Source organism: Sturnus vulgaris, chromosome 11 (assembly GCF_052056855.1).
Source record: "Sturnus vulgaris isolate bStuVul1 chromosome 11, bStuVul1.hap1, whole genome shotgun sequence".
In the NCBI taxonomy this organism is placed as follows: domain Eukaryota; kingdom Metazoa; phylum Chordata; class Aves; order Passeriformes; family Sturnidae; genus Sturnus; species Sturnus vulgaris.
Genome location: NC_142253.1, coordinates 5,026,209 through 5,050,060, shown reverse-complemented (window position 1 = coordinate 5,050,060; position 23,852 = coordinate 5,026,209). Strand labels below are relative to the sequence as shown.

General features: G+C 41.4%; 1 protein-coding gene across 2 annotated transcripts in view; it reads left to right on the top strand.

Annotated features, from left to right (window-relative positions):
• Positions 1–23,852, top strand: part of TAFA1 (TAFA chemokine like family member 1) — a 207,726-nt gene that overhangs the window by 166,653 nt on the left and 17,221 nt on the right. Inside the window, exon 3 of one of the 2 annotated variants that reach the window (XM_014871751.2) lies at positions 64–204. In XM_014871751.2, the coding sequence (XP_014727237.1) occupies positions 64–204 (141 nt within the window). The remainder of the gene's footprint in view (positions 1–63; positions 205–23,852) is intronic. The other variant, XM_088171286.1, reaches the window with a different exon arrangement.

The window sequence follows — 23,852 nt, the reverse complement described above, 5'->3', positions numbered from 1 at the left end:
TCTTTTTTCTTTTTCTTTTTTTTTTTTCTTTTTTTTTTTTTTTTTTTTTTTTTTTTTTGCCAGAAGGAGGAACGTGTGAAGTTATAGCAGCACACAGATGCTGTAATAAGAATCGAATTGAGGAAAGATCACAAACAGTAAAATGCTCCTGTCTACCTGGGAAAGTGGCTGGGACTACAAGAAACAGACCTTCCTGTGTTGATGGCAAGTAGCTCCTCCTGTGTATATGTTTTTCTTTGTGTACCATCCAGTAGAAAGCTGTATGTCTATAGATTGTGCATAGGAATTTTCTTGTGTTCTTCATTTAACAAAATAGTAAAATCCATAAACACAAATATTTTTAGACCACTTCTTTGCTACTTTAGTGCACATGGGTCTTGTTAAGATTTACCTGAAAACTGTGAGAATATTGCTCAGTACGGATGCTTTGATGAGTATATGAGATTTATTATTGATAAATATCTGGACAAAATTATCCCTTGAGTCACTTCACGGGGCCCCTTCGGTGCCACATTAATTTTGATTCATAAATATTTCAAAGGATAACTGCCATTCATTTTGATTTAATTAGTCATTTGGAAAGTCAGTGGCAAGATAACATAAATAAATGAATCTTGTATTCTACTCCTGAAACAAACATTACAGAAAGCTGAAAAAAATCTTTGCCTTTTGAAATCACTGCTGCAGTTGCTTGTCATGGGGATTTTTTTAAATTTATTTTTCTTGAAGGAAAAGCACCATGTTATTTGTGTCTGGGTTTCATATGAGGTTTAGCTCCACAGGGTGTTTTCCTCTCTGGGGCTCCCCTGCCAGCACTGCAAGGTGAAACCATGCAGCAATCAGGGAGAGAGCCAAGGCTGGGAAGTGCTTAGGAAAATACAAATCACATAAGAAGATGGGGAGTAAGTGGTACTAATCCCATCAGTTACCCTTCCCAAACAAGCTGCTCTGTGCTGCAGAATCCCTCAGTGCAGCAGCTTTGTGGAATGGAGTATCTTGTAAAAATCCCTCGCTGCTCTTTTTGGTGAACCTTGTGTGCTGATGTTTTTACCAACCCACAGGTGCTTCAGGGAGCCATGGGTTGGTTTTGTGCAGCACTGTAGGCTCTGTGCTGGGCTCTCCTCACTCTTTCCATCTTGGAACCCCATGGCAGGTGGTGTCTCTGCCTGTTTTGGAAGCACCCAAAATTTTGTCTATGGGTCTGTGTTTGGCACTCAGTTTCACCCCAAGCAAGTGAAAGTGGGGAGCTCTAAAAGCAAATACTGGAGAAAAATGTTCTCTTCTGGGTACCTTTCCTCAATCCCAGGCTGTCAAGGGATTAGAATGGAAGAATGGAGCAGGGAGTGGTCCAGGGTAGCTCAGAGTTGTAGTTAGACAGGAATATTGGCAGGTGTTGTGGAATGGAGAATTGTGCAGAAAAATATCATTCTTGCAAATTTGACACCAAAAAGGTGAGAGATTAGGGACTGCCTTAGAGGAATGAGAACCTCGTGTTTTCTCAGCAGGTATTTCTGGCATGTGGATATCTGGTTTATCTATTAAAGATACAAAAAGAAAATGTTTTATTGTCTGAAAAACCCATTCAAATTTTTGAATCATGAAGCAGTGTTTCATAGCTTGTTACACTGGGAATGCAATTCAGCTTCTGAACTCATGATTAAAACCATGCTATGAATGCACCTGTGAATGATTATGCTTTAGTCCACATCCTGTCATTCTGTTATTGCTTAATTACCCTGATAAAAAGAAGCTTTCCTTTTCCTGCTAAGCACACTCATAAAACGGTAGGTGAAAACTACAGCTAGTTGTAACCAAAGATCAGCTGTACAAGCCTTGAAGAATTTCGTGTTCTTCATCAGGTCATGAAATACAGAGGCAGCAGATAGAGCAGAGACACCATTAATTCAGCTCTCATAACTGTTCAGAGAAGAGAAGCTCAAAGAGTGCTGTGTTAAGAAAAAAGTCGGGTGCAGGTGTGGACTGGAGCCTAATTGCTCTGTCAGGATTACAATAAAGAGAAATGTTATTGTCTGGAATTTTGAAAGGAGTTAGGATAAAACAATGGCTAATATGAAAGTGTAAGGCAAGTCCCATTGAAGTCACTGGTAAGACTCACTGTGACTTCAAAGCCAAACGTGAACTACAAAGGAATGTCTTCCCCTTTCAAGTTGAGTTGTTGTAGCCAGCCCATAGCTGCTTTTGTAGATGGCTGGAGAACAGTTCAAAAGCCCAATATGCTGCTGGTAAAAATTAATCCAAGGGACATTTGCTTTGGCCTTTGTTTTATCCCAGACTTTGCTTTGTGACTTTTGACATACTCATCTCGTTTAAGTCAAAACTTTTTCCAATTTGTTGGTTCCGTTCTTGTTAAGACAAACTCCCAAAACTTCCCATGGGAGTCCCATTGACGTCAGTGCTTTAACTCCAAAGATTTGGGATTTGCTGTTTATTTTGTACATGAGAACATTTCTAAAGGTCACCTGCAACTTTCTACCTTCTTTATCTACCATATTGAAAGGACTAAAAACAGTTAATCTGACACTAGGTTTTATTTACAGTGGGTAAATGTATATCATGTCAAGCCATAATGTGTCACTAAGAAATCTTGCTTGGGTCCTAATTAAATATCCACAAGTGATCAGGTGCAGCAATGTACTCACACCCAAAGAGAAATATCAGCTCTGAGAGATGACAAGGATTAGGAGACCCTTGTGAGCAGCTTGGTTGCTGGTTGATGATCACCTTGAGCCATCTCCACCCCATGGCTATGTACTAGTGTGTCTAAAACAGCCTGAACCCCAGTATTGCTCTGCCAAACTGTGACTTCATGGTATTGGGATCAAGCTTTTGGTGTTTCCCAGTTAAATTTCATCAGAAAACACCTCATCAAGGCTGCTGCTTTGACAGTTTGAGTTCATGTTGCAGAGGAGAGATTGCATTGCCTCCCACTCCTACCAGCTATTGCTCTGGGGCACAGCTGGGCTGTGTGGAGAGCTGTCTGTGTTTTCTCTTTCAGAGAATACAATTATAGGTAGGAGTCATCTTAACATTTTAATAAGTATCAGAGGTGATGAATGGTCCTTTTGTCCCTTTTGTTGTGAGATCTGATCATGGGTAGCACACCATCCCAGTGCACAGGGCTTGGCATGCAGTCCTGCATGGGCCAAAATTGAGGCTGAGGTGATTTGTACTATGAAGGGCATGAAGTTGATGTGTGTTCCCAAGTATCACTTCCTGCCAAGTCCAGCAAACATTTTCTTTGGGGTCTCATCTAAATAAAGTATAGTGAAGCCAGGCTGTGGCAGCCTCAGAAGTCATAAATTATTCCTCGTGGCCCATTCAGTAGCCACTGTCCTAAAAGCTGCCTCCATCACCAGTGAATTATGCAGTAGCAGCAGGGGGAGCAAACAAAAGACAAACCTTGCCATGAAACACAGACACCAGTTTCTGTTTCTTTACCTATTCTGTTGCACATTTCCTTTCATGATTCTCTTCACTACTTCAAGGTTTTTTGTTTGAAGGATGGTTTGAAATGCTCCCTTCCCTCTTTATAATTTTTCTTGCCTTATAATTTGACTTGGCCACAGCATATACCACGGGCATCAGGCTGCTCAGTTCTTTGTCATGGATATTATTATTTTCTTCATTTGCCCAAATACCTCTCCAGAGCAAGTCCCAGGTGAATTTACTTCATTATTTGTTACAGGAGTTTGAGGGGATCCCTTTTTCTGGGGAAAGCAATGTCCAGCATTTCCAGTGGGCTCCTGAAGGCTCTTGATGCCTCAGCAGAAATCACTGACAATGCTGCAATTTCTCCTGTGGGCTGAGGTTTTATTCCTTCGTCATATCATTACTATATTAAAAAAAAAAAAAAAACTTATAATTTTAATACTGTCACTTTTATACTGGGATTATCATGCTTTGTACCATATCCTTGAAAGTGGTATTGAGCCACCCTGTACAGTCAGTAGGTGGTTATGTCTGTGTGTTCTTCAAGGCTCCTGAATAATATATAATTTGTTCATCTATACTGGAGTTTACTGTGTTACAGTCAATGCTCTCAGACACACATTATTTTCAATGTTTCATTTTTCTGTTCCCTTCCTTTCAATCTTCTTCCAGGCTATTTTAAACTCTTTCACAGGCAACTTCATATTTCTTGCATAATTATCTGTGAAATTTGTTGGACCACAGAGTATGGAATAACAGAAAAGCACCTGCACTGCCTTTTGAAATCAGCCACAAAGGGACTTTCATGCAGGTTGTGCATATTGCCAGTGCTTTTAGGAAATGAGGTGGGTTTAACATTGGTGAAAACCAATGAGGAAAAAGGAGGGTGCTACTAAAATCCTTAGCAGTATATATCCCTCTAAATTGTACCTGCATGAAAGGCCTCTGCACACATGTGAGGTGATCCCATTCCATGTGTTCTGCAACACAGGATTTGAAGTATTAACTCTCAGGCAGCAGGATTAGTGGTTTAGTCTCCATGGTTTGCTCTTGTCCTGTTTTATACCAGTCACGCATCAGTGGAAAGAGAAATTATGCACTGATACAGAAAAATAAAATCAAGCCAGAATTTTCATTTTTCACAGATTGATTTTAGACCACTTCAAGTTTCAGATCATTCCACAATGTATGAAATACTAGCATACACGTACATGATTTTGGTTAGTTTGAGGATCACCAGCCACCATGTGGTCCTGTGAATTTACATCACACTTCATCAGGGCAGCACTGCCAAACCAAACATGAGTCTCACTGACCATTGGGAGCAGCCTGACTTTTAATGCCTCTCTGGGCCAGCACCTCACACCTCTCCAGTCCTGCTGTTGGATGGTTGGTGCTGCTCATCCTTATTTTTCCAGGAGCAGAGAGGACAGCATTCACAGCACACATCCCATTTGCTGGTGTTTGCCCTTTGCTTTCTCTCGCCCAGGACCCACCAACAAAAAGCTCCCATCTGGTCTATCACTCCTTAAGCAGACAGTAAGTGCAGCCACCCTTGTTGACATCAGTTCATTTATTTCTATCTTTAAATTATGGGTAAGACATCGACTGTGGAGCAAGCATCCATAATTCAGGAGTGTTCCTTCAGGACACAGGTGCAGCTCAGCCCCTCGTGCTGGTCCTCAGCCTCAGCATCCTCCCACAGCCCTGGTGCCACCCCAGCTAGCACCAGATGAGAGGTGACTGACACTTCCTGGCTCTCCCTGGAGTGAAAGCAGGATTCAAGCCTTGTAGAGTCAAATGAAAGACTCCTATTGACTTTGGGTCAGGTCCTTAGTAAATGCTTTGTTAGAGGTAATCCTGTATCTATCAGCACTTACATCAAGTGAAAACAGTTCACAGTCACAAAGCCAATAGCTTTCTATTTATCTAATGTGTACTTTAGGTGGTATCACCAGAAAGCCTTTTTTTTCCCCACTCTGTGAAAATACTTTCAATCAATTCTTATTTCTTGAAGAAAGGGGGGAAAATGCTTTTTGAAATCCAAGGAGTCAGCTTCTCATCCCTCTAGCTGTGCTTCGGCCTAGATAAGGAGAGATCTCAGGGTCCCATATTATTAATTCACTGTCTATATGAATAACGAGCAGCCTTGGTGAATTATTCCACACTCCTGGGAAAATCTATAGCCCTGTCCTTCTGCAGCACCATTGGAACCAAGCAGTAAGCTCATATTTATTTTTATTTGGTGAATTCAGATGACTTCATTTGTAAGGAGGAAAAAAAAAGTCTCTCTTCCCCACTGACATCCATTTAGTAAGCTCAGAAAAAGTCACAGAATACTGCATGTACCATCGAAAAAAAAGAAGAGGGGGGAGAGAAGTCTAACTTTACTGAAATATTTTAGGCTCTTGTTTTGTCCAGATCATGTCTTCTTGAAACGCCCTTGCAGCCACCTTGAAACCTCAGCCAGATCCTGAGAGGTGCTGACTTCAGAGGGAGCAAAAGCAAAGCTGGCAGTGGCCATGCAGAGTAATTAATTCATTTACCCAGGCACAGGAGCTGTCATTACCAGTTTGCCTTGCCATTGCAGGGCAGAGGCTGAAGGGAGCAGAGGGGAGGGTTGTGCTGACCCTGGGTGAGATTTTGTGTCAGGGCACAGCATGAATCCTGAACTCAGACCATCAGTGAGCAGCCTGGGGAGAGCAGAGAGGCTGAGCTCCTCCCTGAGCAAGTGGATGTGCAAACACATCTCTGTGTGGCCATATGGATCTATACTATGCACATATATATATATATATATATATATATATATATGTATGTGTGTGTGTGTATTTCTGTGCACACACTGCACCTCTCTGCCATGGGTGGTGCCTTACAGCACCCAGAGCTGCTCAGACACACAGGGATGTTTCTCTGTGATTGAGTTACACACAGGCAGGCTGCTCAAGGAGCAAACCTGCAGCTCACCTGAGCCATCCTGCAGTGAGGGCTGCCCAGGTAGGTGCTCCCCCATCTCCCAGCGAGGGCTGCACCATTCCTGCTGGATGCAAACTGCACCAGGCCCTGGGGAGAGGGGAATGGATGGTCCTGTCTTCCTGCTGTGAGCATGGTGCAGCTACTGGGAGTGGCTGACTGTGGGTTTGTGTGAGTGCCTCTTCATCGCAGCTATAATTTGTCTCCCCACCTATGTTTTATATTTCTTTCTTTTTCCAGTGACATTGTGGTTTCCTGCACAGCAAAGCAACCATCCTTTTTAATATCAAGCTCATACAACAGCTGACTAATCCACCTCTGATGAAGTGCAGAGAGCTCACTTAAATCTCAATTTCCACAGGAAAAACATTTTCTTTTTCTACTTAAGAGGGGCAAAAAAGAGCCGTAAGTGGTGGCACTATCTCCATCTGTGTGAGGAGTGGTCGCTTTTCCAGGCTCCAGCTGGCAGATTTCAGTGCTGACACAGAGGGAGCAGAACCCTCACAGCCAACCAAGGTGCACAAACAGCATCCCTATGGTGAAATTAGGGAATGGCATGGCTCCGGAGCAGTGTGAAGACACACAGGAACATATAATTACTTCACCTCCATACAGAGGAAAGTAACCTTTTGCTCAAATACTTGCAATAAACCCACTAGAGGCTAAATGGAAAAACAGTAGGAGATTTCTCCTCTGATAGGTAGCATTAAGTGTTAATCACAGCACTGGAGGCTGCAGGGAGGGCAGCCTTCCACACCAGTGTGCCAGGCACTAGAGGGAAAAAGAAGCACGAGCTGGAAGGGAAAAGAGAGTCTGGAGAAAATTCCCTTGCAGAGATGAAACCACAGGCAGGACCATGGGTTCAGGTTAAGGACTGGTCAGGCTGCCTGGAGAGCACAGAGAAAACCAGGACAAGGGTTCACTGCTTGGCAGACACAGATCAGGAAACTCAGAAAACTCAGCCCCCTGTGACCCATGTGCAAATACACAGATTGTAGATCTAGGGGCAAAACCAGCTACAGCAATGCTAAGGAAGGCTTCTCACAACAATCGTTCACCCAGCAATGCTGAGGGAGAGATTTCCAAACATCAGGAATGTACAGTCTGGTGTGTGTCTGCCCTGCATGGCAGCAGGAGAAAGAGATTTGCTACCATTTACTGCATTGTGTGGAGAGGTGACCCAGCTGATGGAGGATGTGTGGTATCTTAGGAGCAAGAGGGTTAAACCTTTATAATCTGCCTTTAAACAAGCTTTGGGTTCGTCTTTGCCTTGTGTGGCAAAGCACACATGCACAGCCCAGGTGCAGCATCCCAAAGGCTTTCAGAAAGGGGTTTGACACCCAGATTTTCAGCTGGTGTAAACTGGCTCTTGAAACCCTGAGAGACTTGCTAGTTTGTGCCAAATGAGGGCACAGTTTGTAGAGTTTAGGAAAATGAACAGGATGGTGACTGGCTATTAATCCTTGCTCACAGTCCTCGGGGGATGTGTGGGACCAGTGTCCAGCTAAGCCATGGCCAAGGGGAGCTTAGGGAAACATTAGGGTCGGGTTAGCATCTGTGCTGTATCCTCTCACACCAAATCCTGGCAGGAATTCTGATGATAGTTCATCTCTGCCAGGGAAAACCATATTATTAAGTGGCTAATTCTGCATAAGCTCACGCCACACATCTTTTCTGCATCAGATACTGTGGTTTTGGTGCACTGTGAAATGCTGTGTGCCTACAGGTGTCTCTAATACACTATAGAAAATACGTGAGTGGAATATTGCAGAGCAGGAAACCTTTTTTTCTTTTCTTTCAAAGCTACCTTCCCTCTATAAACATGGAGCTAGTTCACGAGGCTTGAATGTGGTTTGTAGGATTAGGGTTTGAACACAAAAGAAGGGGATGATTAAGAAAGAATGAAAAATGCTCCTCCACAGTGAGCTCTCTTTAAATTAATAAATGAGAACCTGAAGCTATTACACACTGAAATTTTAAAGAGGCAGCGACCAAATCTTTGAAGGAAGCAATAACATCATTTATCCTTTCACTGATGAAGACAGTTCAAATAGGACTCACAAATTTTACACTGAGAGTGTCTGTTGTATTGAACTATGTGAATTAATCTGGCAACTGCAACTAGAAGCAGGCAAGGCAACAAGTGTTTAATTGATTTCAGAGGATCAATTATATATCAATTATCAATTATATCAATTATACACAATTGACCACAGACACATTTAGGGTTCCTCCTCTCAGAATACAACCAAGTCACTGTAGGACCCAAGCCCCTCAGCAGTTTGTCAGTCTATAGTGTGCTTTGGGAGATTTTTATGCATTAATATTGCAGAGTTGTCTTAAGTTTAAGAATCAAGGAAGGACATTGTAAGCAAGGAATTTCTATCAAAATCTATCTTAGACTTTTTGCTGAGGAAGTGTGCTACTCAGCATATAAACAGCCTTCAGAGATTGGAACAGGTCTCCATATGTAGGTGTCAAAAAGCAGTTTACTAAACCTGTATATCAAAGAAAGCATTATTCCTCTTTGGGAGCTGCTTTCATAGACCATTCATTTTGTTACAATAACTGCTCAAGGTTAAGCAAGATGGAGGATGGCAAATTTTAATATTATTTGAAAAGTGCTGCCTCTCCCTTTTGAAACCATCATGCAAAAGACTGTGGTGGGGAAAGGAGCTGCGCTCCACAATTTAAGCATTGTGCCCTATGCCATTAGTACATAAAAACTGTTCTGTAGGCAGATGGATTGCTTTTAATATGTGAGTTGTGCAATCATTTCCTTTTGATTACAATTATTAGGCAGCAACCATACAGCAGAGTTTCCAAGATGCATGTGCATGGTCAGTACATTTTTTTTTTATCTTCCAAATGTGCCGAGAACTCAGGAATAGCAAGGTGAAACATCAGCACAAGCCATCACTCAGGAATGAAATGGAGAAGCAAATGACACTGTCTTAACTGAGGACAAAGGCAAATCTCCCATTAACTCAAATAAGAGTAGAAAACATCTCTCTCTATTGGTTTTCTTATTACAAAATGCCCTCTCCTTTTGCTCCAGAACCCTCTACGAAATACCATCAAATATGGTTCTGTGTGATATAGTTATGCAAATAACAAATGAACTCTATTTCCTTTAGAGGTTTCCTTTCCTCCTCTTGAAAATTGCCAACTGGATGAACAATTTTTAAAGCAAGAGCACCTGTAGTTCCTGTTATATATAAAAACCCAGGTTCATTAGTGCAGTACCTGTACCACATTGGTTATCCAATGTGACACAGGTACCCCTTGCTCTGAGCAAGATGGGGGACAGGACAGGGACCACTGCTTTCCACCACAGAGCAAGGGGGCAGAGCAGCAGAGGAGAAAACCTGAATTGTTTGGGACAGGTTGTGTTTCCTCTGGGATTCAGCTCAGTAGCAGAGGCCCAGCCTCATCATTGCACTGGGGCTACTCATACCCTGGTTTGTCTGGTGAATTTGGCTGGTCTGAAGGTCAGGCAGGAAATCAGGTGAGGTGTTTGTGGCAGAGCTGGAGAATTGGAGTGTTTCCCTCTAGCACTGGGACTGCTTCTTTCCTGGATGGATGTGAATTAACTGGTGGGGCCAGGTGTGGAGAGAGGCTTTGTCTGCTCAGGAGAGCTGGCAGCCTCTGGTGAGAGAGAAGAGTTGTAGGGCAGCAGAGCGAGGGATGGAGGAGCAGGAATCTGCTGTCAGAGCAGGAATCTGCTGTCAGAGCAGGGATGGAGAAAGGCTAAGAGAACAGTGGGGGTTTAATTGATATAAACTCCCCATCATTAAATGTAGCTTGGAAATTAGAAGAGTACTACTAGCTCTAAGACAGGCTTGGCTTCCCACCAGGGATGACAGCTGGTTTTGAAGACTTCCAGTGTCTTTTGTCTCACTCGCAAAATGCAAAGTAATTGGTATTATTTGATCAAATAATACTGCAGCATACTGGTGAGAAATGGGTGGATCATAGACACAAAAGCCAAGACAAAATGCTGTACAGTAGACTCATAAAATTCATTTTTATGTTAGAGACGAAAAAAAAAACCCTCTTGAAATCTTTAGTTACAGTTTGGCTTTATTTGATACAATCATTTTTTATTGTTTGGTTGACCAACATTGGTATCTTTTTTTTATTCATTTATTTGCAATAACCTGCTGATAAATCAGCTTTAGCAGTGGAACCAATTAATTCTCCATTGTAAATATTGACTTAGATATTTTTAATCTATTCTGTTTGTCAGAGATGGCAGTCCTGGACTTCCCTGGATGAGCAATAATGAGGCAGCATTGCAGAATCCTTTTCTACTACTCCTCTGAAATAGCCCTTGTAAATTCTGTGTGATCATTGCAGAAAAAGACCCCACAGCATTTTCAAACACAAATTAAGTAAATTATCGTTTTTCTACCTGGCTTGTACTCTACCAATGACCCCTGGTGCCCAAAAGTGGGGATTCTAGCAAAATGTATCCATTTCAGTTTGTAGATTTCCCAGCTGAGCTGCTCATTAACACATGGCCGATGGAAACTGTGATCAGAAAAGATCTGTGAATACAATAGATATGGTCTAAATGTGTTTTGTGTAGCCAGGTTGGACGAATAAAATGAATGGGAGAGGTTTTGAAATTCTTACAATTTAAACCTAATTGCTAATCACCCAGGTCTGTGTTTTACTGTTTCATGGCACCTTTTGAAAGCTGATACAACTACCTAATAGAAGGAATAAATTGACAAACCAGGTTAGAAGCTTAAGCTCTGGATATAACAACCCTTATTCACAGGTCTTCAGTGAAACCTCCTGCAAGTGTGTGCTGAATCCTATCAGTGTATTTCTCAAATCATCAGGGACACTCATTTGCAGCTAGCTTTGGCTTAGACCCTTTCCATCTGAACCACTTTCATTTTAAACTCATTATTTATGGTAAGCATAGCCACACTCTTCATGCATTTTGCATATTCAATTTTCAAGCCAAAATATAGGAGCTGCGTTAGCTTCAGTGCTCCCAGCAGGTAATCAGGCTCCTGCAATATCAAACCTTATGTCACCACCAGTAATAGGCTGAAATAGTCCTACCCTCATAAGAACTGTGCCTGCCCAGCTCCTATTAAAATTAATGGGCACTGGGCATCCATTCCCTCTAGGCAGCTTTGGAAATATCAGCCAAAATGTAGTTGTAAGTATTAACCTTTAGGAAGTTAGTGTTGGCAGCTTCCCACTGCTCTGCACTGTGCTCCAGCCCGGGTGGCTGTGCTGAGCCTGAGCCCAGCCCCGCTTTGCTGGGCTCAGCTCCTCCAGGCTGTTTTGGCAGCCTTGGGCTGTTTTGGCTGAGCAGAGCCCGGGCAGTCCCGAGGGGAATTGCCAGGCTGCCCTTCCCCTCTCCCAGAAGCAGCCTGCACTGAGCCTGGATTTTTCCTGGTCATCACAGGGAAAGGCAGCCCAGTCCCACAAAGGTCAGTAAAGGCAGTGTGAAAATGCTGCTCTGACTCAATGTTGAAGTCTGGGGCAGAATTGCCAAAAATATTGCAGGCTAACTGTTAAAATAAGCGTATTTGGTATAGAAAAAAAAAAAAAAAAAAGTCTGTGAATATTTTTATATATTAGACCTTGTAAGGAACTTTGCCCTGCTGGTTTAACATTGTTTAATTAGTTGGGTTTTTTCGGGTTCTTTTCCTTTCCTGTCTATGTTTGCAAAGAAAAATAGTCTGGCATTTTAAAAGAGAAATAGGATTAGAATAATTTATTATTGGATTACTATTAAACTAATAGAAACAGCCATATAAATTAATTTATATAAACAACCTCCAGGTCTCAGGTCTAATCCATACAGGTGGTGACCTGTGAGGAAGCAGTGTTCCAGGAATAAATTTGCTGGTTTAGACTGGAGGGTTTCAACCCAGCTAATAAACTCTCAGTGGTGCATGACTGAAATGTTGCTGCAGTATCTGGAGAGCAAACTATCCCCCATTTCACTTTTTTTTTTTCACCAAATAGTTCTAAAATAACCAAAGTGTAATCACCACACTCAACTAGCAGATTGTTCATGGACACAAAATACAATCCTAAATCAAATAAATTGCTAACTGTGAAGCATTTGCTGGCTCTGCTTTGCATAGTATGAGATAAGAAGCAAATATAATGCACTGGTCTCTATTACTAAATGCTGCTAAAAATGCAAAGTGATAAATGTGCTCTTTCAATTTCAGTATAGCATCATTAGTAGAGAAACCCAGTAAGGATCACCTGCATCTTAATGAGCTGCATCTTCACCACCATTATGAATGCAGCTCTGTGCTTTTCCTGGGAACCTGTGCCATTTTAGCAAGTATTAATATTATTTTTCCAAATTCTGTTACATTTTTTGTTCTGATGTTCTTACTTTTTTACTTTCCCTTCCTAAATATGAGTGTCTAGTAGTGAGAGACCCAGAGGAAATGTGTAGCCAGGGACATCAGCAGTGCTGGCAGATCAGAAGGGCCAGCCAGAGCCCTTCCTGGCTCTGCTGAGTCCACAGGTTTTGGGCAGAATTATGGGCGAGGCTTACTGCAGTATCCCTGTGCTCAGGGTATGGATCATGCACTTGTTCTGCCAGCTTGTCCTGAAATATTAGGCCTTGCTCCATGTAGCTTTCTGTAGAATACAAATCAGCTATGTTGGTGTAGTGTCCTGCTTGTCCAACAGATTTTGGCTATGTACCCTTGTATTTGCTCACTTCATGGCATGCTACAATATGTCAAAGAATGTAGATGCTGCTGCTTCCTATATAATTTTTCAGCAAAAAAAAAAATGACAGGCTCCTGGAATTATTACTGTGTTATTTTGGTTTGGGTTTTTTTCACTAAGAAAACAACACCATAGATATTGAGAGGTTCTTCCCAGGAGTTTTGTAGAGACCAAGGGGCCTATATTTGCACTCTGAAATCTAACAAAAAAATACGATCTACTATCTTATGCTGTGAAACAAGGCAGGCATCCAGTAAGGGCAGGAACACAGGCTTCACCTAGTGAGAAGAAAAATTGGGCTGTCGACAAGACAGGAGTGAAGAGAAGGCACACTGCAGAGTGTCAGCAGACTTGCTGTGTAGCTAATACTGGATGCAGTAAATAACCTCAAATATTTGGATTTTTTTTTTCTTGTTTTTGCAACCTGAAAGAATGTACAATAAAAAGATTAAAGATGTGCAATGTTCAGATCAGTGTTACTGTACCTGTGAAGGATGAGATAAGAACAGAGGATGGGGGGCAGTTCCACAGGGTCATGATTGACAGTCAGTCTGGGGAAACCATAAGGTAAAAGGAGGTATTCCTACAGCCTGTTTTTCATTCCCATCCAAAAATACCCTTTCTTCCAATTTCTCTTTGGTGTCAAAATAAATGAAAATGTTTCATAGTGATTAATGGTGTGCTGGCTACACAGTGAATGCCAGTAGGGATGCAGCTGATCAGCAAAGAGGATATTTTCAGAAAAACTCATCATATTTTGTTTTGACTTTGTGCTGACACGTTGAATTTTGCCCAAAAAAAGTGATGCAATTCAGCGAATTGTACAGGCAGGAGTGTGAGCACTCAGACACCAACGGGGAGAGTCAGCCCCACGGTGATTCCCTGGTAGGAATGACTCTCCTGAGAAATGCTCCATCACTGGACACATGCTGGGCTGCTGGATTGTCCATGTGCACCTGGATTGTCCTCCCTAGGGATGCAGGACAGGATTGCAGGACATCTCTGTGGTCTCCAAGACCACCCAAGGCAGCGTGGCACTGAGGGACCCAGCACGTGTCACCTCTGAGAATAGAAGGAGGTGAGAAATGTCACCACGTCCTTGTTTCCTTTAGGAAACACTTTAGTTATTTAAAAAGTGCTTACAAGATTTTGGAGGAAGGGCCAAAAAACCCTGCAACCTAATGCAAATTAACTCTGTGCTTGTAGGTTTTGATGGATCTGGTTATACATAAAGTCTGTGCTGTGTGTATTCACCTGGAGACCTAAACTATTATGTCGAAAAAAGAACAACAACAGCACAATATTGTTGCTTTCACTACCATTGATCTTTAATTTCCCACTTCAATTTTGCCTTCTAGGTTAAGGGGGTGTTTTTTGTACTGCTGTGTATGTGAGATGTTTAAAACTTGCTTGAGATTTCAATTTCCAGAGGGTTCTGCTGGCTGAGTTTGTAGCTTATCTAATATTTTGACAAAGTCCAAGGTCTGTGCTGTAAAAGTCAATTTAGTTTTAAGCTGCTGTTTTCACCACTGCAGTGAATAATCCATTTTTTAATTATTTTTATGGGGTTTTTTTGGGGGGGGGGTGGGGTATTATTTGCTGAAAATTTAGTTGTTTGTCATTACTGTAATTTTAGTGGAAGGGACATTGGAGAAACCAAGCCTCACTGGAATAGATTGTTATCCAGTGTAATGTATTGATCAGGTCGGGCAGTAAATTAACAGGAGCAGAACACCATTAAATTTTGAACTTAATTGCCTTCTACTCTTAATTTCTATTGGATATAATCAATAGGTGCCAGAGGAAAGTTAAAAGAGTTATTTAGCAAGCTGCTATTTCCTGCAGCATAATGGAAAACTAATGTTTCATCTTCTAGTTGATGCAAATAATTTGTAATTTGAGTGTGGCCACTTAAACATTTCATCAAAGACTCACTTTTAGTTCTGTCTTGATTAATCTTCATCCCTCCAAGAAAGAAACATGATTTAGTGACACGTTCTGTTTTGGCTTTACTGCCCCTTTGGTCTTTGTTTCCCTGGAGGATCTCTCCAGTCTCTATTCCCATCTCCAGCCATGCACACCCTGAGTGTTTCCAGGGCAGGGTTCTCAGCCCAGTACCTCTCAATAGAATTTGCTTTTCCAGGGAAATGCTGTGCCACAGCCAGCAGAAATGGAGACCATAGCCTTGGTCTTGGCTCTTCTTCTTGGTTCTTTTCCCAGCTTGTTTGGGCAAGTTGCTCATTTCTCTTATTTTTCTGCCTGAAAAACACCAATGTAAACAAGTGCCTTTGCCAAAGGCTGGTGTCAAGATGAAGTGTTGCACTTTCTTGCTGGACTCCCTGTGCTGATGATACATTTTGTTCTCCTCTCCAGCCTCAGTTTCTCACTCCCTCTGTCTCACATTTCCCTCTATAGTATTATTTTAGAAACCTTTTTTAACTCGCTGTTGAATTTCAGTATTGCTTATCCTGCTGTAATCTAAACCCAGTCCCTTATAAATCAATATCTCAGTGCTATGATTATTTTACACCTCTCTGAGCACTCTTTCCATTACCTGCTCTTTTGCTAATAAAATGCTGCAAAGGGAACGCCGTGTTTCAGGTGGCCCCACGCCAAAGCCGTGTGCCCAGTGTCACTGCCCTGTGGAATTACAGGGACATTAAACAGCCATTGAATAGAGGATAGACATCTGATGCAAATTAGGGAATTACTGCAAATTTTGGTGGGCCTTAGAAACTGTATTACTGAGGCAGCACACAGAATAAAACAGGCCAAGGCAATCATACCTCAATATTTTACAACGGTGTCGGTTCTATGCCAGCAGTGCTACTCCATATTTATAACTTTATATTGGCATGAGGAAATTCACATTCAAGCTAATGGGAGTTTTCCAGGAGTGTTGATGCAGGTTCCTGATGAGAAATGAGTATAGACCCTTTTGCTCATCTTCACAGTAGAAATAGCTGTTAGAGTTGAGAGGAGTCTACTTGAGGTTTTATGAAGTGGAGCATAATGATGCACCAAATGAACAGACCTTCATAGAAGTCTCATTTTCTAAGAGGGTTGGCCTATACTCAATCTGAAAACCAAGTATCTTCGGGAGTGGCAAGTTACCCACCTCTAAAATAGAGTGACAATGAGTGATCCTTCCTCTAAAATCTGGACATACATCTGTCCACAACTGTTTCCATTATAAAATATGTATAACAGGTACTTTCCTGGGAGCATATTTGTTTTTATTCAAGTCCTATATATTAAAAAAACACTGCTTGCTGCCTGCGCAAATTCAAAAACTACCAAATCATCAAAAGAACTGAGTATGAATTTACCACTTTGACAATTATTCCTTGTCACATTATTTTGGTTAAGAGGGAATTCATCACAGTGGAGAAGGCAAAAATAAAGCCTCTTGACAGTTACAAGAAATTACCCATGCTTACAATAATATATTTTCCCAGGGAAGGCTGGAGGGCAGAGTTTGAAGCTGTAGCACCTGCAGTGATGTCCTGTGACCATTTAACCCTTACAGGGGGAAGACTTGTTTATCTGTGTACAGACCAGCAAGAACTGTGGAAAGTTCACAGTCCCAGCTCTTGAGAGAGGCTGAAATTCTCTTGTTTTGGCTGTTCCACTGGTGTCCATCACATCACTGGCCTTTATACTGGGAGGAGACAAAGCTCAGGTGCCCATGGAAGCCAATGGCCAAACAGGAAATTGGACATGGGGCTAATTGAGTACCCCTGGCCAGGAGGGTGTCAGCAGCTATAAATGGCATTCCCATTTCCCATGAAGATCTTCTCCTTGTGTTTCACTCTTCTGCCAAGAAAAAGATAAAAGGAGATTTTTCTCTGTCCCACTAAGGAGAATCCCCTTTTCATCCAAATGAATTATGCTGTCTTTGAGGCGCCAGATTAATCTGTCTGTGATATCCCTCGTGCATTGCTCCCAGACTAACACATTATCTCTATTTCTTCTTCCATGATCTGCTGGTACAGATGAAAGCTAACACACATGGTAGGCTGGAAAGATTGCTGCCCACGGCCATGGAAATCCCTACAGGAACAACTCTGCCCTGCTGGAGAAGAGAGGTGCATAATAAGACAACATTTATGTTAAGGTTGATTACAAGGACAGTTTGGTGCAGTTGAAGCTCCTTCTCTGACTTGCTGTCACCATAAAAACTTTGTGAACCATAGATTATTGCATTTTAGGTACCCACAGCAGGACAGGCAGACAAGGTAGGAAGTCTGAGACACACATGAATTAGGATTAAATGGAGCAAACTAATTCTCAATCAGATCTATTCACCACTAAAACAAAGAAGATGGAAAAAGACAGGATCAAAATTAGTGAGCTAACAGATTTCATTTCTGGTTGGAAAGAAGTCCTGGGTTATGAAATGCTGGTGGATTTAATGTTCAATTCTACCCTTATTTGTCGTGCACATTTGCAAAGCGTATTTGCAGTCATCACCTTCCAGTTCAATCAGGGCAGAGAGTTTTGGTTTTTCAAGGAGTGCTGGAGGTTTTATAGCTTAGCCTCAACAGAAATCTGCCTGTGGAATACACAGTTCACATCATGGTTAGGATGGGCACTGCAATTGTTGCTGCTCTCTCTATTCTCTGCTGTGTTTGTAAAAGGATCAGGATTGGAGCTGTGAGGTTTTCTTCTGATCCCTAAATCCAGAAGTGTATTTGCACCATTTTTATCCCCAGAAAGTTATCCACTGCTCACCACTTGCTTTCCTGAGAAACAGTCAGACAAGACATTTTGGAAAGTAGGATTTTTTTGTGCATGCTCTTTGCAGTACTAAGAAATTTTTTCAATTTATGATCCAAAACCTCCACACAACAACAACAACACCCCAAAACCCAAAAGAAAGAAAAAAAAGTATCTTTCCAAAGAGATCCAGCTCTTCAGAAGTTTTGCAAGGTAGTTTTGGGGATTCCAAGCAATAATATTTTCTTTGCATAACTGTTCAAATCAAGTGTATTGATTTTATGCATAAACTGTTTTCAACTCTTTCTTGTTATTCAGTCTAAAGAGTGTTTTGGTGGCACTTTGGAGTTTCTCAAAACATTGGTAGTGGCAGGTGTAAGACCTTTGGACTCTGCTGAAGGGAAACTTCAGTTTCTGGAAGAAGCTTTGCCATTAGTCTCATGGGCAGCAGAATTAACAAATGATGGCTGCAGAAAAATTGCATAACAGGTTGACAAGGGGAAGGACTTCATATGGCATCACTGGAAATATTTGTGAAACCTTGCCATCTATTTGCACATATTTTCCAAGAGTTTCAGCAAAACAAGATTTCCACATCTTCGTCCTGAATGACACACAAGTGCATTTTATAAAGATATGTTCTGCACTGCCATAAATAACAATTTCTTTTTTTTTTTTTTTTTTTTTTTTTGCAAGCCATCATCAGGATGTGATGGCATCACCTCCTCATTCCTAGCCTCCATCTACCCACAGAGCCATGAGAGCATGCATGTAAAAATGCATAAAAATGTCAGACTTGCAATTTAAATGTCAACTCTTCAATCTTATTCCAGTACATTTAGACCCTCCTTTGCATACAGGGTGGCTGACTTCTCACAATTCTAGTTTTCTTCAAAATTATAGAGGAGGTATCCCTGGCCCTTTCTGATAATTCCATTTGTTACTGTCCCCTTGCAGAACACAGATGTAATGCAGTGTGCTCTGCTGAGAAACCAGTCCCAGGCAACCCCTTAGGGATATTAAATACACAGTTCTATTGTCTTTGTGCTGATCTGACTCCCTTTTGCTTCACCAGAGTTTAGCAGGCTCTTGCTGGAATGCTGCTGGGATTTGGCTTCATTGTGATATCTCCCAGCATCCCTGCATGGGGGGAAGATGCTGCAAAGCTGTGTCCCTGTTGCCTGTCTCTTTCAGCGCCCTGGAAAAAAGAAAACAGGATTAGACACGTAGATCTAGATGTATATTGGTGTGTAATCTATTTCACAGCTGTGTCTAGATGTTTTTCTTTCCCATCCTGTGAAGTTTTTTCAGGTCCACATCAAGGGGAGCCATTTGGCATCCTGCTGAGTGATGTTTTGGTGGGTGCTGCAGGCTGCTGAGGAACACAAACACACCTCAGCTGCACTGCTGCAGCTGCAAGCACAGCCTGCTCCTCCCTCTCTTCCCCTTAGTGCAAAATGGGAATCTAGAACTCACTTTCAAAGACTGAGGACTTCCAGTGAGTTACCTAAATTCTGTGTTTAGGCACCTAAACAACTTGCCCTCAGTGGGTTTCAAAAATAAATATTACAATTTAAAACAAAAATAACTATCTATACAATTAATTTTCTTATATTTAATCCATTTGAGATTAAGGCCAAATACAATGAGTGTAAAAAATAAATTTACATAACTTGTTAGCTTTTGAAGAATTTCCTCCCAAACAGTAATAAGAAATGTACATGTGTACATTAAGAGATTTCTCTGGGGTCAGATTTTTTTTAGTATTATTCTTATTTAGTGAGATAAAATTTTATGGCCATTCTTAAGGAACTCATGAGCTCCTTTCTATTCTGCTGCTCACAGAAAGTGGAAAGGATTGCCTTTGCTTCTCTCTCGGGCAGAGAACAGAAATAGAACCCAACATTTTCACTGAAGGATCAGGGATTTTTACCATTTTCCCCCGTGTCCTTCAGAGCAGTTTGTACAATCCACAGTGATCCAAGAACAAGAATATGCTTTCCCTTCTACCTTGGCAGGATTTTACAATGTCAAGGTAGGGCCTGAAAAGTGCTCTGAGATCCTTGCAGTAGAAGTGTTGAAAAGGCACAGGGAACTGCCCTGGTGCGATGAGACACCAACCTGACTGCTGCATGAGCCTCCTCATTACTACAGAGGACTTTGGAGGTCAAAAGCTGTCCTAATTTGACTATTTCCACTTGCTTTTTAATAGAAAGAATCTGATAGTGTTTGAATTATTCATTGATATTAAAATACAAAATCTTGAAGCACATCAGCCACTAAAGACTCCTCCTTGCAGAAGCCCTTCTGCATTTCTCTGGCCAGGGCTGCTTCTCCCTGCAGGGCAGAGCTGGAAAGTCTCCCCATGAGCTCCCAACACAGAATTGAAGCCTTGAACGCTCCCTGGCCACAAATTGAAGCTCTGAATGCACAGTAACTGAATATTCATTTTGTCCATTCTTTAGAAAAATAGTTACAATTTGAAGCACAAGAATAGCTCCATTCATGAGCCACGATGTGAGCAAAGCCTCTGCCACCGGCGCCGTGTCCGCGTTTCTTAATAGGAAGCCAACAAAGCTGATGTATTACCACATTTAAAAATAATGAAAAAGAGATATCCAGGGAGAGAAATTATGTTTTTGTCATGAAGTGATGTGGGTTGATTATAAGCATAGGTGTTATTTCCCTCTGTTGTTCACTTGCCTGCGCAGAGCAGGACAATCAGGACGTGGAGTTCTGCTGCAGGGCTGGACAGTATCAGGGTTTGTTTCAACATTTGGAGGATAAGATTCTTAGGGCAAAACTTTCCCCTGATTTGAGCTGAACTATTCATCACACACGTAGCTGTCATTAATCTTACATGCAGAGCCAGGCTTCTCATATTTCAAAACCTTTGGAGAGGCAGCTTTTTAATCTATATTTGGTTCTTCTTTTTTCCCCCTCTGAGATTGGTTTCTCTTTGCATATAATGCTGCAGTAGTTTCAATTTAAACAGAACCCTGAAATAAAATACTTGAATTTAAATCCCTAGCAGAGAGAAAGGAAACAATTATCTTGAAATTTCTTTTTTTATTTTTTTGGAAGTAAAAAACTTCAATGACAGCACTGCTGACTGCTAAAATTGACATGTGTTTTAACTTCTGTTTCAAGCAATGCATTATCTTAATCACAACAAGAGGGCAATACTCCAGGATGGAGCCATAAATTCAATTAATCTCAGTCGTAATTTACAAAGCAATTCATTATAATATAATGCAGCACCTTGAAGTATCCAAATTACAGCAGCTAAAGATGCTTAATGGACAGAGGCAGATGCAGAAGCTGCCCAACAGCTCCTGGTGGCAAATTCTAACTTCTGCCTCCTCTCTGACACACCATTCCAGACAAAATGCAGATCTGCTCCTATGAGCCAGGAGAATGAAGAAAAAGGAAAAGGAAACAAAAATGTCAGGAAAAACAGGAGGAAAAGCAGATTTCCTGTGAGGGCAGCAAGTGGCAGGGGGTTGAGGTCTAAGCTTATTCTCAAAAATACATGAATTATGGCAGGTGAGATTATGAAATATTTCTATCAAAACTTTCCGGTGACCAAGTGCAAAATTTTAAAGTGATTTACATATCTCTCTGGGTTCTTGAGATAATAATATAGCTACCTGCTCATTTTTTTGTATGTCTATAATACAGCTCATACTCTAAACCCTTCTGTCCTCTAATACCCAAACAGGATGTTCTTGGAATCCCAACCTCTTTGCCATTTTGCAGAGCAGAATCTGGACACAAAGCATTATAAATTCAGCACTGTGTGTCACTATGGGAACTGTTTCTGCTGCCAGACAGGGTTGGGAATGAGCTGGGAACTGGCTGCTCAGGCACGTGTGAGTGTCTGTGTGTGTGTGTGTCTGCCAGGCAGGCACACACAGAAACATTCTAATGCAGATATGGAAATTCTACCATTAAGTGTTTGCACCTCTTTGCTTCCCCATTTCTTCTTATTTTGCTTCATTTAGCATAGATTATCTCAGTTAGTCTGGCAACTAATCAATTACTGAATTCCTTTCAAAGGAAGGGAAAAGGAAGATTACAAAATTCATCAAGCTAGCATAAATCACCATATCTTCTCCACCTGAGGATCTGACCCTCTAACAGTAGTTCCTTTCTTCTTTATAAAGGTAATTATTCTATTAAAATTAATAATAAAATGGCTACTGCTGTGACTGAATTACATGGGATAAGCGTGAAATACTGTGATCAGTTCTGCTATGAATTAGTAATTACAGCGTGCCCAGTGAAATTTGCATACTTTGCTCTCCTTCCCTGCTATCTCTACCTTGGTTTAGTTGCCAGTGCTCTCTGCAGGGCTGGAGCTGGAGATTGCTGGTGCTTTATGCAAAGAGGAGGTGTTTGCAGAACATAGCACCCCTGAGTTTTAAGATAGCAGAAGAAGTTACAAGATAAGCTCGGGTTTATTTGGTGTTTGAAATAGTTGTGATTGCCTTTCTAAATGTGATGGTGTGAGGGGTTTTTAGTGCTTACATAGATGAGCTGAGGGGAAAAAGAAGGGGGGGGGGGAGATTCTGCCTCCTTTGCTCCTCCTATTTCTGTGTGGAAAGTTTGTGTTCGTGTGACTTTGAGCAGTGAGAGTAGCTGGTATCTCAAAGGGATGGCAGCTGGAATAAGGGACAGCCAGAGTAGGAGGAGCTCGTGGACCTGCTTCAGAAAGAGCTGTGTCCAGCTACTTCATGCAGAGTTTAAAGGTGACCTTGAAGAGGATAAATTATACCAGGATGGAAGGCAGCCTTTCCCACACACATATTGAGAGACCTGCCTTGGGCCAGCAACAGCAATTACTTATCAGCTAAAGGATGGAATGTAATAATCCCTAATTTTTTTATTTTTCTTTTTGGTGGTGCTATAAAGTTATAGGGCAGAAGTCAAGTGTCAGGTCCAGGCTGGTTTCTCAGGAAGAGAAGGCAGGGAAGATCAGCCCTGCCATGCCAGGATACCTGCTCAGCTCAGCACGAGCTGAACACCCACATCCCAATGGAACAGGATCTAGGGAGAAAACAGATGGAGAGAGAGTTTCTCCCCCTCAACACTCAGTGACTGGAATCTGACATCCTACAGGAGCTGTGTGTCAACTCAGCTCCAGAGGTGGAGAGAGGAAATCAGTGATGCCCAGGCAGGCTGGGAAAGCTCTAACTGGCTGCATTCCTGTGAGGTAATTGCTTTTGTTAATAGGATTTTATTGTTATTATCCATATTAGGATGATCACAGGCTGGTTTAGATAGCATATGCTCGATTAAATAATGGCCTGATAAATGCAAACATGTTCCAATGGATAAAAAACTTGTTTCTCTTTCCTGAAAATAGTACGTAGCAACAGTTTCTCAAAAAAAGAAAAAAAAAAAAGAAAAAAAAAAGAAAAAAAGAGGAAAAGGACACTTATGCTGACATACTTAACGTAATATATTTTGTTTCTTTGGATAAGCTTTGATCTTGAAAATCCCCAAGTTAATAGAAATTTGTTCTTTTTCCTCCCTAAAATAGCCCGTGTAGTGTGCAGCTTATCCAGATCAATAGAAGCATTTTTTCACCCCAGGAATGCAACCTTAGACAACTTGTATAAAGGTCATATAAACTTTTGATGCAAGTCATTATTTTTAATTCCTGTGGTCTACCCGTGTTTCCTAGCACCTGAACTGTCCTTTCTGCAAATTACATTCCTTTTGTGAATATAAACAGTTTATTAAAACTCCTGTATTAATTATTTAAATGAGTTTATAAATATTTGAGGAAGCCCATGCAAAAGGCGCTCATAATAAATTATTATATTCTACCTTCATTGAAAGCTAAATTAAAGAACTTTTGTGAGACAGCCTTTTCAGCTGCCTGTCATCACAAGGTCTGGGACACGAGAAATTTGTCAAAGGACATAAAAATCAGCACCTAAAGGTCAAAGTGAGAGAACAAGATTTGTACCTTAGAG